General features: G+C 35.3%; 1 protein-coding gene and 1 pseudogene across 1 annotated transcript; one reads left to right on the plus strand and one right to left on the minus strand.

The window, feature by feature from the left end:
• The first annotated feature begins 4,131 nt into the window (after nucleotides 1–4,131).
• On the plus strand, nucleotides 4,132–5,826 carry LOC104776096 (protein TRIGALACTOSYLDIACYLGLYCEROL 1, chloroplastic). Its single transcript, XM_010500101.3, has 3 exons — nucleotides 4,132–4,296; nucleotides 4,509–4,592; nucleotides 4,673–5,826. Exon 3 carries the CDS (start codon nucleotides 4,835–4,837, stop codon nucleotides 5,702–5,704), a length of 870 nt encoding a protein of 289 aa, XP_010498403.2. The 5' UTR covers nucleotides 4,132–4,296; nucleotides 4,509–4,592; nucleotides 4,673–4,834; the 3' UTR covers nucleotides 5,705–5,826.
• An 11-nt stretch (nucleotides 5,827–5,837) lies between these two features.
• On the minus strand, nucleotides 5,838–14,800 carry LOC104778790 (cell division control protein 48 homolog C pseudogene; annotated as a pseudogene).
• Between the last annotated feature and the right edge of the window lie 1,109 nt (nucleotides 14,801–15,909).

Raw genomic sequence — 15,909 nt, forward strand, 5'->3', positions numbered from 1 at the left:
ATGGATCGTGATATGCTCTAAATTTTCCATAGAGGATATGATTGATATAAGTTGATACCACTACGGTTTGCCCAAAACAAAACAAAAAATTGATAACACTACGAAATGGCAAAATGGCGAAATACTCTCAATACACTGTGTGAAGGGATTTTCTTTTATTATAATATTAAATTTTCATAGTGAAAGAGATAATTAAACTTTAACAAAAACATATATGGGTAGGTAGCCTTTCATCGTTCAAAATTTTACGATGCATTAGTTAATTTTAGTTTACTTCTCTGTCCTATTAAGTAATTTAGTTCGGAATGACTGTCCTATGAATTAGAATCCTAGGCCATGAGATTCTATTTGCATGATCAAATGATGAAAGTTCCCAATGTTTTCGAACCATAGGGATCAACATTTTGGTGGTATTAGGCTATCTTTATCGGTAAAACAGTAAAACATGATGGGTGATCTTAGCCCAGAAAAATAATAAATTTAATGAATAGTAGGTTTAGAACACAATTTTTGATCTTAAAGTAGAACTGATTTAACAATAGTTCTTGTGTACGTGGCGTTACGGGAGTGGTTGAGAGTTTTCTCAATCGAGATTATTTTCATTTTTCTTTCTCTCCCAAACGCGTCTACCCGCCGGAGTCTCCTGTCGACCCTTCTCCTTCCGCCGTGTTCAGCCGCTCGATGTCAGCAACTCCATTGGGGGAACATTTTTTGGTGTTCTTAGAGTAAAAATATTATGAAGATAATGTAAGATCATTAGTTTAGATTTTTTGTTAAGAAGTTGGTTATTGGGAGAACATGTTTAAGATCATAAGATTTAATAATATAATAATATTAAAATATTACAATTTTAAAAACTTTAAAAAACAACATTTAAATTACAAACTTAAAAACTTTATACTAAAATTCAAAATACAATACCAAATTTTTATGAAACAAAAAAACATTAAAGATAAAAAAAAAACAAACAAACATATTACTTAATTAAAGCACACAAACATTTTATTTAATTAATACATAGTTTAATATCCAAATTTATTCCATATATTCTCAATCGAACAGTATGAGAAATGACAAATTGTCTCCTTTGCAAAAAAATCTCAATCATTCATGGACTGCCACGTCGTCATAGAACTGAGCTAAAATATGTTCTAATTGAAGACCCAAAAACATGTTTTATGACCACTGTTCCATATATTTTTTATTTTAATGGGCTAAGAACACCCAAAGTGTTTTGTGGATGCATATAGCCTAACAAATGATTATTGGAACATGATCTTACTATGATTTGTCAATACACACACATAGGCAAGTAGAGAGTGAGGACTGTGGAGTGCATGACTTGTTTGGGGAAATTTATATAAGAAGAGAAGTCCAAATTATTATGTCTTTGTCTTTCACCCTCGAGCCTTGTGCTCACCTTCACTTCCTCTCTCTACCTATATCACTCTCTCTTAAAAGTTAAAACTAGAAGTCAATCATTATCTTTGATAGCTAGTGTATCTATGTCTTCTTTTTTTTTTTCTTGTTAGTTGTTTAGTACTGATAACAAAAACAATATACTTTTTACCAAAAAAAAAAAAAAAAAAAAAAAACAATATACTGAGGTATTGTTTCTGGCTTTAGTATCTTATTACTGATGTACTAAACTATCAATTAAGAATAATGATTGACTTTTAGCTGAACAAAAACTTTAGATGAATACGAAAGTGCGTACACATCTCGATTCTCTACCGTATATTTGTTTTTTAAGGATTCAAATTATCTTTGAAAATAAGAGGGTTTGTATTCACCCAAAAACTTGGCCAAAATTAGAGTTTCTACCTTTTTTAGTTGCTGAAAAACTAACAGATATGAGTTTAAATTTGAATCAAGTAATGATAATCCAAATTAATTATTGTTCTGTTAGTCTAAACTATAAATCGATTTTCGTTGGATACACTTTTTATATTGACCACTAGGAAAATTTTCTACCCGTGATAGATCTAAAAGAATTTAGTTTTATGATTCAACCAAAAAGTCTTCCGAATTTTATTTTCTTAAAGCTTATACTTTAAGAATGATTCTAGTCCCGGTAGAGCGATATTGGCGTCAAATGATAGCTTCTCTATTCTCATTGTAATTACGTGATTATACGAAGAAGTTGGAGATATACATGATAAAAAGTCTCGTCCGTAATCCGTATGATGTTTAGGCGAAAAGAAATAGAAGTAGGTTTTGTTAAAACTAACATAAGATTCATGAAGGTTCCACATTCCTCAGTGACCATCAGTTTTTAAGCAAAAAGCAAAGTGATAATTATGCTCTTTCCGCCTCGAATGGCTTTTTGTCTTATTGAATATATAAAGGAATGAAGTGACTCAAAGCTTCTTGGTAAAGTTAAGATATATAAAATGAAACTTTATTCGTATATATTATATGTGAAGACACGAAATATCTCAAGTACTCTATAATATACATTTACTAACAAATTATAAAGAAAAATCTGTCAAAACTTATTTAAGAAAATGAAGATTAGCTAAATTTGACAGCACGCTAATGCCTAGTGTTTGGGATTGATTCGATCCGATGAAAGAGATCAGTCTTTTAAGAGTGATCATCCCCCATTGGACGAGCTGTAATGTCCAAAGTTCAAATTCAATACTATGTCGGGGTGAAGTGATCACTCCAAGAATCATTGGCTAGACAAAACCATGAATTAAAAAAAAAAAAAAAAACTCCCATATATATATTTGGAAAATGAAACTCCTTAACTAGTAGCTAGCTCAGTTCTATACACAACAGATATTTGAAAAATAGAGATACTGTATATATAAGTTGTTATGGACCAGTGGTAGTCGTAGTGGTAGTGCAATTTAAGTTGTGGTTGGACGACTTGGATAGGTGAGAAAAGTAAAGTGAAAACAAATAATTAAGGAAGAGGGCTAGTTCTGAAACCCTAGACGAAAGCAACACTGCATTGCCAATAGTAGAAACAGTGCGATCACGAGATTCAACTCATTCCTACTTTCTTACTTCTTAGTATCCACTCCACTTGTAGAACTAGCTAGCCCACCTGCCACGTGGTCCTCTCCTCTTCTTTTAGCTTTATGGGCCTTGTAGAGCTCGCCGGCCCCATTTGCCCATCCCATGCACATGCATCACAATATGCTTTTCTCTATATTTTATACATATACGAAATTACTAATACTACTAGCTAAAGTACCTCCTTGTCAAGGAAATGTGTCTCAAAATCTCATGTTCAAGTTCTGCTGCTAGAAAGTAATCTATTTAAATCTTATATATATGATATATCCGACTCGAGAAAACTTTAGCACTTGCTACTTGGTTATCTAACATAATTCGAAGATGCCACAAGTACTCTCTTAAAAGCAAAACAATTAATAAAACCGTTGTTTTCAAATGATCATCTACCATACAAATTGTTTTTAGTTTGTTTATAGGAACTGAGGCCCTCATCAGAAAACGGTTGCATTCAATTTGATAGAATCACGTTTGGGTAGGATAGGAGAAGTAATGTTTTTGGTTTGTAGTGTAGGGTAGGGTTTAAACGTGAGTATTTATAAAACGTAGAGAGGCATATATAATACAGAGAGTGTGCTTTTAAAGAACGGACCTGCTGAAGGAAAAGATAATGTTGTTGTCTCCGTAAAGGTTACAAGGTATCACTGTCACGTGACCACCACCATTTCTCTTTTCACATTAAAAAATAAAAATAAAAATGTAAAAAATATATATGGACATGAAAGTTTAGGCATGATATTGATTATTCATATTTAAAGAGTTTCATATAATAGTTTTGTAAACTTATACAACAGTACGTAGAAGAGAAAAAAAAACTCGTGTGAGGAAAGTTTTAAGATTACATTAGAACGGAACTAGCATCTCGCTCTCGCATCTGATTCAGTTTGTGTAATAAAATCGAGTTTAATTTTAATATATTTATATTCAGAATTTCAGATATATCAAAAAAATGCATCGCGTACAATATTTAAATCAGGTAGTTTGTCAATACGTAGCGTACAAGTGGACCAGACTTAAATATTTTAGGCCCATGTTTTAATTGCAAGCTATACTGGGCTTTACGGCCCGTTAAGTTTTTCTCCATTTGCATATTTTTATTTTTTATTTTTGGGGGAGAAAAAGATTGCGAGTTAAACCCACGACATCCTCTTCGCAAACTGGGTAAAGTAGTTGTGTGTTCTGTGTTGGCACTGTGTTGTTGTTACTTTCTCTCTCGATGAATCCTCTCGGGCAAGCTTCTTTGATCATCCTAGCTTGGTTTCGTTTCTAATTGTAAGTTTTTGGATTCAATCTATTTTATTCATATTATGCTATTTTGTTTTGTTTATTGAAGTGGTAGTTACTCTAGAAAAAGTTGGAACCTAATTGGAATCGTTGCTTCGATTTGGATCTCCGTTACGTTACCCAAATCCATACTTATTGAATCGAATTCTGGGTTTTGCATCGATGCTGCCTAAATTACTCCTTTTCGTATTTTAATTTAGAGGTGGAACTGAATCAGTGAAGAAGAAGGCAACGACAATGATGCAGACTTGTTGTATCCATCAATCGTTTTGTTTCCCTCATAGGTAGCTTTCTCATTTACTTCATTTGTTTGATTTGATTCTTGAAATGTTATATTGAATTCTTGAATTAATAACTTTGGCAGAATCCTTCCAAGGATTGATGCATCATGCATTGGGATTAATAAGCTCCCTAAGCAGCCTTGTCAACTTGGATTCATCAGAAAAACTCAGTCTTTTGGGATTCGAATCTAACACGGCAAAGAAGATTATATGTGAACTTGAATGCTAATGACGGTCACCCATCCATGTCTATGTTGGAACAAGTAGAAGAAGAAGAAGAAGAAGCATCCACTGAAAACAGTGCACAGAGTCCGGGAGCTGAGCTTCCGTTCAGCAAATGGTCACCTTCTAAGTACATTTGGAGAGGCTTATCAGTCCCTATCATTGCAGGACAAGTCGTTCTCCGGATTCTTAAGGGTAAGATTCACTGGAGGAACACTCTTCAACAGCTGGAGAGAACAGGACCCAAATCTCTTGGAGTTTGTCTTCTCACTTCTACGTTTGTTGGTATGGCTTTCACGATCCAGTTCGTTAGAGAATTCACTAGACTAGGTTTAAACAGATCCATTGGAGGCGTCTTGGCTTTAGCCTTCTCTAGAGAGCTAAGTCCAGTCATCACATCGATCGTTGTTGCTGGAAGAATGGGAAGCGCGTTTGCAGCAGAACTAGGGACAATGCAAGTCTCAGAGCAAACTGATACACTCAGGGTTTTAGGAGCAGACCCAATTGATTATCTAATCACACCAAGAGTCATCGCCTCGTGTCTGGCTTTACCGTTTCTGACACTCATGTGTTTCACTGTCGGTATGGCTTCGAGCGCTCTACTCTCTGATGCGGTTTACGGGATCAGTATTAACATAATCATGGACTCTGCTCACAGAGCACTTAAACCATGGGATATTGTGAGTGCCATGATTAAATCTCAGGTCTTTGGAGCTATCATATCGGTGATTAGTTGTTCTTGGGGAGTAACCACTACGGGAGGTGCTAAAGGTGTTGGTGAATCTACAACTTCTGCAGTTGTCATGTCCCTTGTTGGAATCTTTATTGCGGATTTTGTGCTTTCTTCCTTCTTCTTTCAGGGTGCTGGTGATTCTTTGAAGAACTGTGTTTGACAATTTTTTTTTTCCATGTCTTCTGATGTTGGTTTAGATGGGTTTCTGTAAATCACTTGTCTTAAATTCGAAAAGATGAAAGGAACATCATTTTAGAAATCAATAAAAATTTGCATTCACTAGCTCTTTTATGTTATGCTATGATCTTATGAAGCAACATTTTACTCATTTCAGCGAGCAACTGATTCAGTGGCCGTCCAGCAACCCAAGCACCTTCTCATGATCCACGTTTTGTTGTCAATGCATCAAACTCGTCTAAGAAGATAAGGCATGGCGAACAACCCCTTGCGCGGTTAAACAGCTCCCTAATCTCTTTCTCAGTCTCTCCAACGTATTTGCTCAGAAGCTCCGGACCCTTGATGTGAATATAATTAACTCCTGCTTCGTTAGCCACCCACAGCTTCGGCAACTAGTGTTTTACCACAACCAGGTGGTCCATATAGCGTAAAACCAGTCTCTGAACAGAACTCAAATCCCTCGCACTCTTCTGGATGTTTCAACGGTTTGATTATATGGCGATAAAACTCTTTTCTTATATGATCAAGACCGCCTACATCTTCCCATGTTACACTAGGTATAATAGAGAACCCTTCTCTTGTTGACGAAGGTTTTATAAATTTAGATTTCTATATTCATGAAATCTAAACATCCCAAAGATCATCTAGACTTATGTTTAATTCAACCAAAACACTTTCTTAGAAAAGAAGAAACACTAACCTTGATCCATTGCTTGATTATGCTTGATGAAGGATCCAAATCTTCAAACTGATCTTCTCCTTCCTTTGACCTTTCTCTCTTATGATTCCTTTGATGGACAAGGAATCCACACTTTTCTCTCTTTCTATGTTTCTCTTACTGTTGTTTTTGTTACGATATCACAAAGATGATGTTCGCTCACTTCTTATATATGTGACCAAAAGTCACTAGTGAACCCACGTGACTATTCACGTAACCATCACGTACTTTAACAGTCATTTATGTATAATGACCTTTCATGTAATTAATATAATACTGCAAATTAATTACACATTATCATATATACGAATAACATAGAAAGATATTAACTATATATATTGGTAAGGAAGGATGGTTATTAATACACCCAATTCTAATTACTAACCGAAACCAATCCATCACGGTGTCGTCTTATATATTAGAATTCATAAACGTTAATATGAACTTGAACTTTATTATTAAACCGAAAAACACATAGGCCACACAGAATATAAATATTCTTACATTCTCCCACTTGGCCGTTGTGTCAACTTAATAGTTTAATAACTTTAATGCGCACTTTAATATCAAGCTCTCTTAACCTTGAATGACTTAAATAAAATCAAACTGATCGAATCATAGCGGTCACACGTCATTAACGACATGCTCCCTTCCATGTATCACAAATCAATTCCAATTTTATATTATTCTTTTATAGTGAGAAGAACCTTAATTCTCAAAATACTCATGTTATCTATAAACCATAAATGTGTACACATACTTTAATGATAACATGTTTAATAAAGACAGAAACATAACTTTGAGTGAATTCATAGTGTCTCATACATAATAAGCATCCTATAATCAAAACAGCAAGGTCTTATCTATACCACCCATACGCTCTACATGGCCAATGAACACATTGGGTAGTAATCCCTTAGTTAGCGGATCTGCAACCATCATATCCGTCCTTATATGCTCAAAAGACACTCTACGTTTCCGCACTTCTTCTTTGATAGATAAGTATTTTATCTCCATGTGTTTAGCACCTTTTGAGTACTTGTCATTCTTTGAAAAGAAGACAGCTGTGGAATTATCACAGTAAATTCTCAGCGGCTTCTCTATGTTGTCGACAATCCGAAGTCCTGAGATAAAGTTCCGCAGCCACAATGAATGAATTGTGACCTCAAAGCATGCCACAAATTCGGCCTCCATAGTGGAAGAAGCAATGACAGACTGCTTTCCACTTTTCCACGATATTGCTCCTCCAGCTAACAAGAACAAATATCCAAACGTCGATTTCCTACTATCAACGCATCCGGCATAGTCTGAATCTGAATATCCAATGACCTCAAGGTCATCAGATCTCCTGTATGTAAGCATGAACTCTTTGGAGCCTTGTAAGTACCTGAGAACCTTCTTTGCAGCCTTCCAGTGGTCTATTCCGGGATTACTTTGATATCGGCCCAATATACCAATAGCAAAACTGATATCTGGTCGAGTACATGTCTGAACATAGTTCAAGCTCCCAACCACTAATGCATAAGGAATTATTTCCATTTCTTTACGTTCCAATTCATTTCTTGGACATTGCATTTTACTGAACTTGTCTCTTTTCTGAATTGGAATTTTACCAGCAGAGCATTCACTCATTCTATATCTCTCTAAGACCTTATTGATATATCCTTTCTGAGACAAACCTAACAATCCTTGTGATCTATCTCGAATTATTTATATTCCGATCACATAAGATGCCTCACCCATATCTTTCATTTCAAAGTTCTTAGATAGATATTTCTTTATATCATGTATCATACCCATATCATTCGCAGCAAGCAAAATATCATCAACATATAAGACTAAAATTACAAACTTGCTCTCACTGATCTTTATGCAGATGCATCGGTCAACAATAACCTCTACAAACCCATATGACGTAATGGTATCATTAAATTTCAAATACCATTGTCTGGAAGCTTGTTTAAGTCCATATATTGAATTTTTCAGCTTACACACCAGATGTTCAATTCCTGTGGCCACAAACCCTTCAGGTTGATCCATATATACTTCTTCCTCAAGCTCTCCATTCAAAAAAGCGGTTTTCACATCCATTTGGTGAAGCTCCAGATCATAATGAGCCACCAAAGCCAAAACAATTCAAAGAGAATCCTTCTTTGAAACTGGAGAGAAGATCTCTTTATAGTCAATGCCATCTTTTTGGGTGAAACCTTTGGCAACAAGGCAAGCCTTGTATCTTTCAATGTTACCTTTCGAGTCGCGTTTAGTCTTAAAGACCCATTTAGAACCAACGGTTTTGAAACCGTTTGGCAACTCTACTAAGTCCCAGACATTATTATCACCCATAGATTTTATTTCTTCTTTCGCGGCAATAGACCATTTTTCAGAATTATCACTTTCCATGGCTTTTCGGAATGTATTCGGGTCTTCGTCAATGCTTAAGTCACATTCACTTTCAACAGCATAAACCACATAGTCATTTGAAATGGCAGATCTACGGTTCCTTCCAGATCGTCTTAATGGTTCTTGTGGTACACTATTTTCTTCATGAATAGCGACAGGTTCATTAATTGTCTCTTCATCTATTGGGATTGGCACATTATCATGTTGTTCTATTGCCTCATTTGACACTACTGAAACAATAGGAACAACAACCTTAGGTATGACAACAGGTGAAGAAACTTCAACATGAAATTCTTGAATGTCCACCTTTCTTGGTTCACCACTCCCACTAGTTTGACCATTTTCAATGAACCTAGCATTTCCCGTTTCAACTATTCTCGTATTATGCGTAGGACAGTAAAATACATACCCCTTTGATTTTTCCGGATAGCCAATAAAGAAGCCACTGACAGTCCTCGAATCAAGTTTCTTTTCATGTGGATTATATGGCTTTACTTCTGCTGGACATCCCCAAACACGTAAATGTCTTAAGCTTGGTTTCCTTCCCGTCCACAGTTCAAAAGGAGTCTTAGGAACTGACTTACTAGGAACCCGGTTTAAGACATACGTTGCAGTCTTTAATGCATATGTCCACAATGATAGGGTAAAGAACTATTACTTATCATGCTCCTAACCATTTCCATTAAAGTACGATTCCGCCTCTCAGCTACACCATTCTGCTGAGGAGTACCAGGCATTGTGTACTGTGCACAAATGCCTCTACTCTCAAGTAGCTTTGCAAATGGACCAGGAAATTGTCCATTTTCTGTGAATTTTCCATAAAACTCACCACCTCTATCAGATCTCATTACTTTACTTTTTTTATCTAATTGTCTTTCCACCTCATTAATGAATATATCTAGGATATTCACATACTGAGATTTTTCATGCAGAAGATAAATATAACCATAACTTGAGTAATCATCAATAAAGGTGATAAAGTATTTTTCACCGCTCCAAGATGGAGCATCAAACGGACCACATATATCGGTGTGAATTAACTCAAGAACTTGAGTACTTCTTGTGGCTGGTTTCTTTGTAATATGTTTAGTCTGTTTTCTTTTCATGCAGTCTACACACACATCTAGATCACTAAAATCCAAGTGAGGAAGAATTTCATTCTTTACCAACCTCATAATTCTTTCTTTGGAAATGTGACCTAGTCTTTGATGCCACAAGAAAGCTGAACTTTCATCAGATGCACTACGCTTAATGCCTTGACTTTCAATATTAAACAACGATTCAGAAAACTTTATATCAAGATTGAAATGATAAAGTGAATCAAACAAAGTACCACTTCCATTAAGGTAATCATTTCGGTACAATGAGAAAACACCGTGTTCAATCTTAAAAACAAAACCTAACTTGTCCAACCTACTAACGGAAACAAGATTTCTAGCACACTCAGGTACATAGAGACACCCTTCAAGATCTACATGACATCCAGTGTCCAAGATCAACTTATAAGTCCCAATGCCTTCAATTCGTGCCTTCATTCTATTTCCCATGAACAAGAATTGTTCAGGTCCTCTTATGGGTTGAATCGAACTGAATCCTTGTTTAATATGAGACACATGAGTAGTAGCACCAATATCTAACCACCAAGTATTTTTAGGCACTTCGACAAGGTTCAATTCAGAGACAACATAAACATGTTGCGTACCTTTCTTTTCGGACAGTCCTTCTTGAAGTGCCCCATTTTTTTGCAAAAGAAACACTTCCTTTCCTTCTGGATTTGACTTTCAGGTCCTTTCATGAAAGCTTTATCCTTCATCTTGTCCTTCCTACTTGGTTTTCCTTTATTGCTGCTAGCATTTCCATAGCCCACAAGATTGACAACATGATCCTTCATTTTCTTAATTCTCCCTTCCTCTTGAACCAACATGGCCTTTAACTCCTTAAAGTCCCATTTATCTTTAATTGTGTTGTAATTCACTTGGAACTGGCTAAACTCAAAAGGTAGAGAGTTCATAATGAATTGGACCAAGAAATTCTCATGAACTTTCATTCCCAAGGTTGACAACCTTGCTGCCAAGTTAGACATGTGGGGCACATGATCATGAATTGGTTGAGACCAGTCAAACTTTTTCGTAGTAAGCTTATTCATAAGACTTCCTACAATCAACTTGTCAGTCAAATCAGATTGTGAACACTCCTTAATTTTCTGTATGAATTCCTTTGCTTTCTCTGTCTTAGGCATAAATGGCTTAACACTTTCTGCCATCGTCATGCTCATGAGGTTTAAACTCAGCCTGTTAGATCTTTCCCAAATCTCATAACGAGATTTTTCAGTTTCGGAGCTATCTCCTGTTATGGCCGGAAGTTCCTCATCCGTTAGTATTGCAGAATCCAAAGCCATAACACCCAATGCAGACCGGATATGGTCAGACCATTTACCGTAATTCAATCCATTGAACTTTACGACAGAGTTAGCAGATTCATACAAGTTTGAAGAAGCTGCAAACATGTAAACATGCTTACCTATTGGTGCTTTGACACTTATACAAACTTTTAAGGCCTAACTTCAATTTAATGCATGAATTTAAATAACCTTTGGACAATATTTAAGCACAAGCCCTTTTAATGATGCTAAATTTATAATTTTATAATTAATCAAATCACATATCAATCAAATAAATTTGTCACCTTTAGGTATACATATTATAGACTATATTGAAAGAGATAATTCTTTTCATATTTTTAACTATATTCAATGATTCACTTTTGCGTGATCTCCAAGAATATAGATAACAAAATAATTGATCAATCAAAACTTTTATGTTATTTTTTACAATCTCTTTAATCATGATCAATTAATGAATTTTAAAAATAATAATAATAATATCTATATGTAATATAACAAGGCCACTTTGATGACTAACAAGTTATATACAATATAAACATTAAATGTTTTTAATTATTAATGGGTTATAAATTATTTTATATTGTGTTAACATTACATAACACCAATGTTCAAGAAAGCGCTAGGCGTTAACTAGGCGTTGATCCAGCGCCTAGCGCTTAGAACGCCTAATCGGAATCTAGGCAATTTTAGGCGGTTTGGGCGTTTACGCTATAAATTAATATATATATGATATTATATACATAATTATACAAAATATGTATAAGAATAATAAAAATATTAAATCAAAAACAAAACAATAGATAAAATATTATTTTAATTCATTTTAATTAACATATTAAACATTTATAATTATGTTTATAGAAATAAACCTTATAAATTTTAAATTTGTGCAATTAAAATTTTAAAAATACATTAAAATGATAATACTATAATTTAAGGCGGTCAAAGTGGTCGTCTAGGCGTTGCTATAGCGCATAGCGCCTAGACGGGGCGAAAGCGGACGCCTAGAGAGCTTTTTCGAACACTGCATAACACAATTCCCCGATTATAAACCTAAACTTATAAAGTTTTTGCAGCGGAAGTAGATTAAACAATAATTACGTAATAATTATTGATCAGGAGTTTACGGTAGCGCTAATGGTGGTTTTCTTTCGACATAATGAAAGAAATCATCGGTTACCATTTAACACCTCCACAGATCAAAGAATATAATTGATGCAAAGACCGTATGCATAATTATCAATAGAGACCCAGATTCTAATCATGCACAACATAATTCATGCCCACCCGTACGACTAATCTAATTAGTCTAATTATGTGTAACATCAACTACAATTCACTATTGGAAGAATTTAACAATTATTTATCAATTCAAACAATCCCAGATGACTCATATTCCATATTCTATAAGCCTTGTATCGAATACTGCATATATATTTAATAAACTCTAATCGTGACTTTTCACACATATGCAGTAACCGACAATAAGAAATTCATTTATTCCGTACGTTAAGCACTCGAACGTTTATGAATGCAAAACAGAGTACCAGAATACATGAAAACTTAAACACTCCATCAAACAAATGATGTACGTTTGACTAACGGTGAATTAAACAAATCTAGTTTGCTCTAATACCAAATATAAATTTAAATTTCTATATTCATGAAATCTAAACAGAACTCATGATCATCTAGACTTATGTTTAATTCAACCAAAACACTTTCTTAGAAAAGAAGAAACATTAACCTTGATTCATTGCTTGATTATGCTTGATGAAAGACCCAAGTCTTCAAACTGATCTTTTCCTTCCTTTGACCTTTCTCTCTTATAATTCCTTTGATGGACAAGGAATCCACACTTATCTCTCTTTCTATGTTTCTGTTACTGTTGTTTTTGTTACGATATCACTAACATGATGTTCGTTCACTTCTTATATATGTGACCAAAAGTCACTAGTGAACCCACGTGACCATTCACGTAACCATCACGTACTTTAACAGCCATTTATGTATAATGACCTTTCATGTAATTAATATAATACTGCAGATTAATTACACATTATCATATATACGAATAACATAGAAAGATATTAACTATATATATTGGTAAGGAAGGAGGGTTATTAATACACCCAATTCTAATCATTAACCGAAACCAATCCATCACGGTGTCGTCTTATATATTAGAATTGATAAATGTTAATATGAACTTGAACTTTATTATTAAACCGAAAAACACATACGCCACACCGTATATAAATATTATTACAGGTTTAACATTTTTCAGTGCTTCCTCAAAATCCGAGGTAGTGTAGAAGAGTTTCTCCATCTCTTCTGCTGGAAACGCACATGGCTGCATACTCAACAAAGAATCAATATCAGTTAAAAGTTCTAACGCTCTTGAATTCACAAATCTCTCCGCTGCCACTTTTGCAGCGTCCTTTACCAAAAGTGCTAGATCTGCCCCGACGAATCCTGACGTCTTACGAGGAACCATCGCCATATCAAAACCTGGTTCAAGAGGACGGTTCCGTGTTATCAAAGAAAGAATCTCTTCTCTTGCCTTCTCATTTGGCACACCGAGATAGATCTCCTTGTCCAACCGTAGTGCCCTTCTCATAGCTGGATCCATGCAACTCATCAACTGCGTCAACTCTATTAGTAGCTGCAATAACAATAACATGGCCGCTAGTTTCGAAACCCGACTCTCTCTCCTTTTGAAGCATATACTCTCGATCCATGCAACTCATCAACTGTGTCAGAACACGAGTCTCCATACCTTTCTGATGATTCTCCCTCTTCGACGCAATCGCGTCAATCTCATCGATAAAGATAACAGAAGGAGCCTTTCTATACGCTTTAGAGAAGAGCTCTCTAACATTCTCTTCAGATTCACCCGCAACACCAGAAACAACCTCAGAAGCAGATTTCATGTAAAAAGGAAGACCAGTTTCATTAGCAATGGCACGAGCCAATGTAGACTTGCCACAACCATGAAGTAAGATCCCAGTGATTGGCTTCTTTGAAGACGTTCATAGATTTGAGGCAAAAGCAGAGGAATCTTTACACGCATCGTTAGGTCATGCAATATATCCTGTAATCCACCAAGATCCTTAAATTTTTTACCTTTGTTATTTTCCGTCTCTAATATTTCAACATCATCAGAAACCATAATTTGTTTCCGTGTATCATACGAAGCCCTGAGATTATCATTTGTCAAATCAAACTGTGGAGTTGACTTACCACTATCATCTTATACATTTCCATCCACGGCATCAGACCACGAGGAACCTGATGGTGAAGCTGTTGCGGCTCTCTTCCGTGATTTTCATCTTCCATTGATTTCTTCTTCGTCTTTACCACCTACGTTCCTGGATTTGGAGGTTTTGGTTGACGTTAAGCAGGAGAACATGACGACTCAATCGAGCCCATTCACGGTCCTTTGAACGGAGCTCATCGACGATTTCCTCTGCTGCTGATCCCTTCTCAGATGATTCTAGAACTAGGTTTTGGAATCTCCGATTTGCAACGCGGCCGCTCCGACCTCGTTTCACCATCGCCGGCTTTGGTATTTGTCAGATTTAGGATAAATTGACCTAGATCTGTTCTGTCGCTTGACAAGTTTTTTATAAACCATGTTTTTGCCGCGCAACTCATATTGGGCTGCAGAAAAAGGCCCACTAATAAACCATCCTAACTCACTACCAACGCTCCTATTACATCCAAAAATTATCTGCATCTTAACTTACCTTTGGCATCTATGCGATGAAGACGAGCAACCATGAGTTTTATATACTATGAACCACACGAACACACAACAATTGAACTCCTTTTTTTTAAAAAAAAAAAAGAGAAAGAAAATCATGAATAATAGTCTATTGGCCATTGTCTTTTTTGTCTAATTCAAAATTTATATGGCGACTATTAATTTTGGATTTGAGAACCAAAGTAACAAAACAATAAAAAGAAAATAAATGGGATGGGTTTTGGGACGTGCATGTGCATACATAATTGCAGTGGCAGGAATATTAATTGAGAAAACCTTAATTGGTTAGGGTACTGTCCTTAGTCCTTGACGTTTGCATTATATTGTCCTTTTCACGATCTCATCGATATGCTGCCCTTTTTGGTTTCTAATCATCGATTAGTCTCAGGCTCTCATGCTTATAAATTGATGTTGAAATTGGAATTGCAAAACAAGTACGACGTCTTGGCTCTATCAACTGTTTGCAAGCATTAGCGCGTTTGCGTACTTAGTTACATTCAAAACTGTAAATTTAAGTATATCACATTTCTATTTTTAGTTATTCTTTTTTAATTTTGTTATTTTTGTTCCTTATAGTGAAGTATTGTGCTGCTGTTGACATGCAAAGTAACTAGTATACCTAAACTGAATTATCATCAAAATATTGAAATTAAAAATTGTGTCTTTAGTTTAAGGACATATGTTGACAGCTGAATCATATTTAGGGCTACTTGTGTGATCCGAAAGTTAGTTAGAAAATTTACAATTCGAATCCAAGTTGAAAGTTAGATACAGCCTCTAGTGCGACTAATGTGTGCCATTAATTTGCATTCACCAAAGTTCACCAAAGTTTTATAACATTTTATATTTACTATCTTTTTCAAGCTAAACCAGATGAACCAAGAGTCGCTTTCTAGGTTC

Source organism: Camelina sativa, chromosome 3 (genome assembly GCF_030686135.1).
Source record: "Camelina sativa cultivar CO46 ecotype springtype chromosome 3, ASM3068613v1".
NCBI lineage: Eukaryota > Viridiplantae > Streptophyta > Magnoliopsida > Brassicales > Brassicaceae > Camelina > Camelina sativa.

What these genes read in the sequence shown, in the direction of transcription:
- LOC104776096 (XM_010500101.3), top strand. Translation starts at nt 4,835, where the DNA reads ATGTCTATGTTGGAACAAGTAGAAGAAGAAGAAGAAGAAGCATCCACT.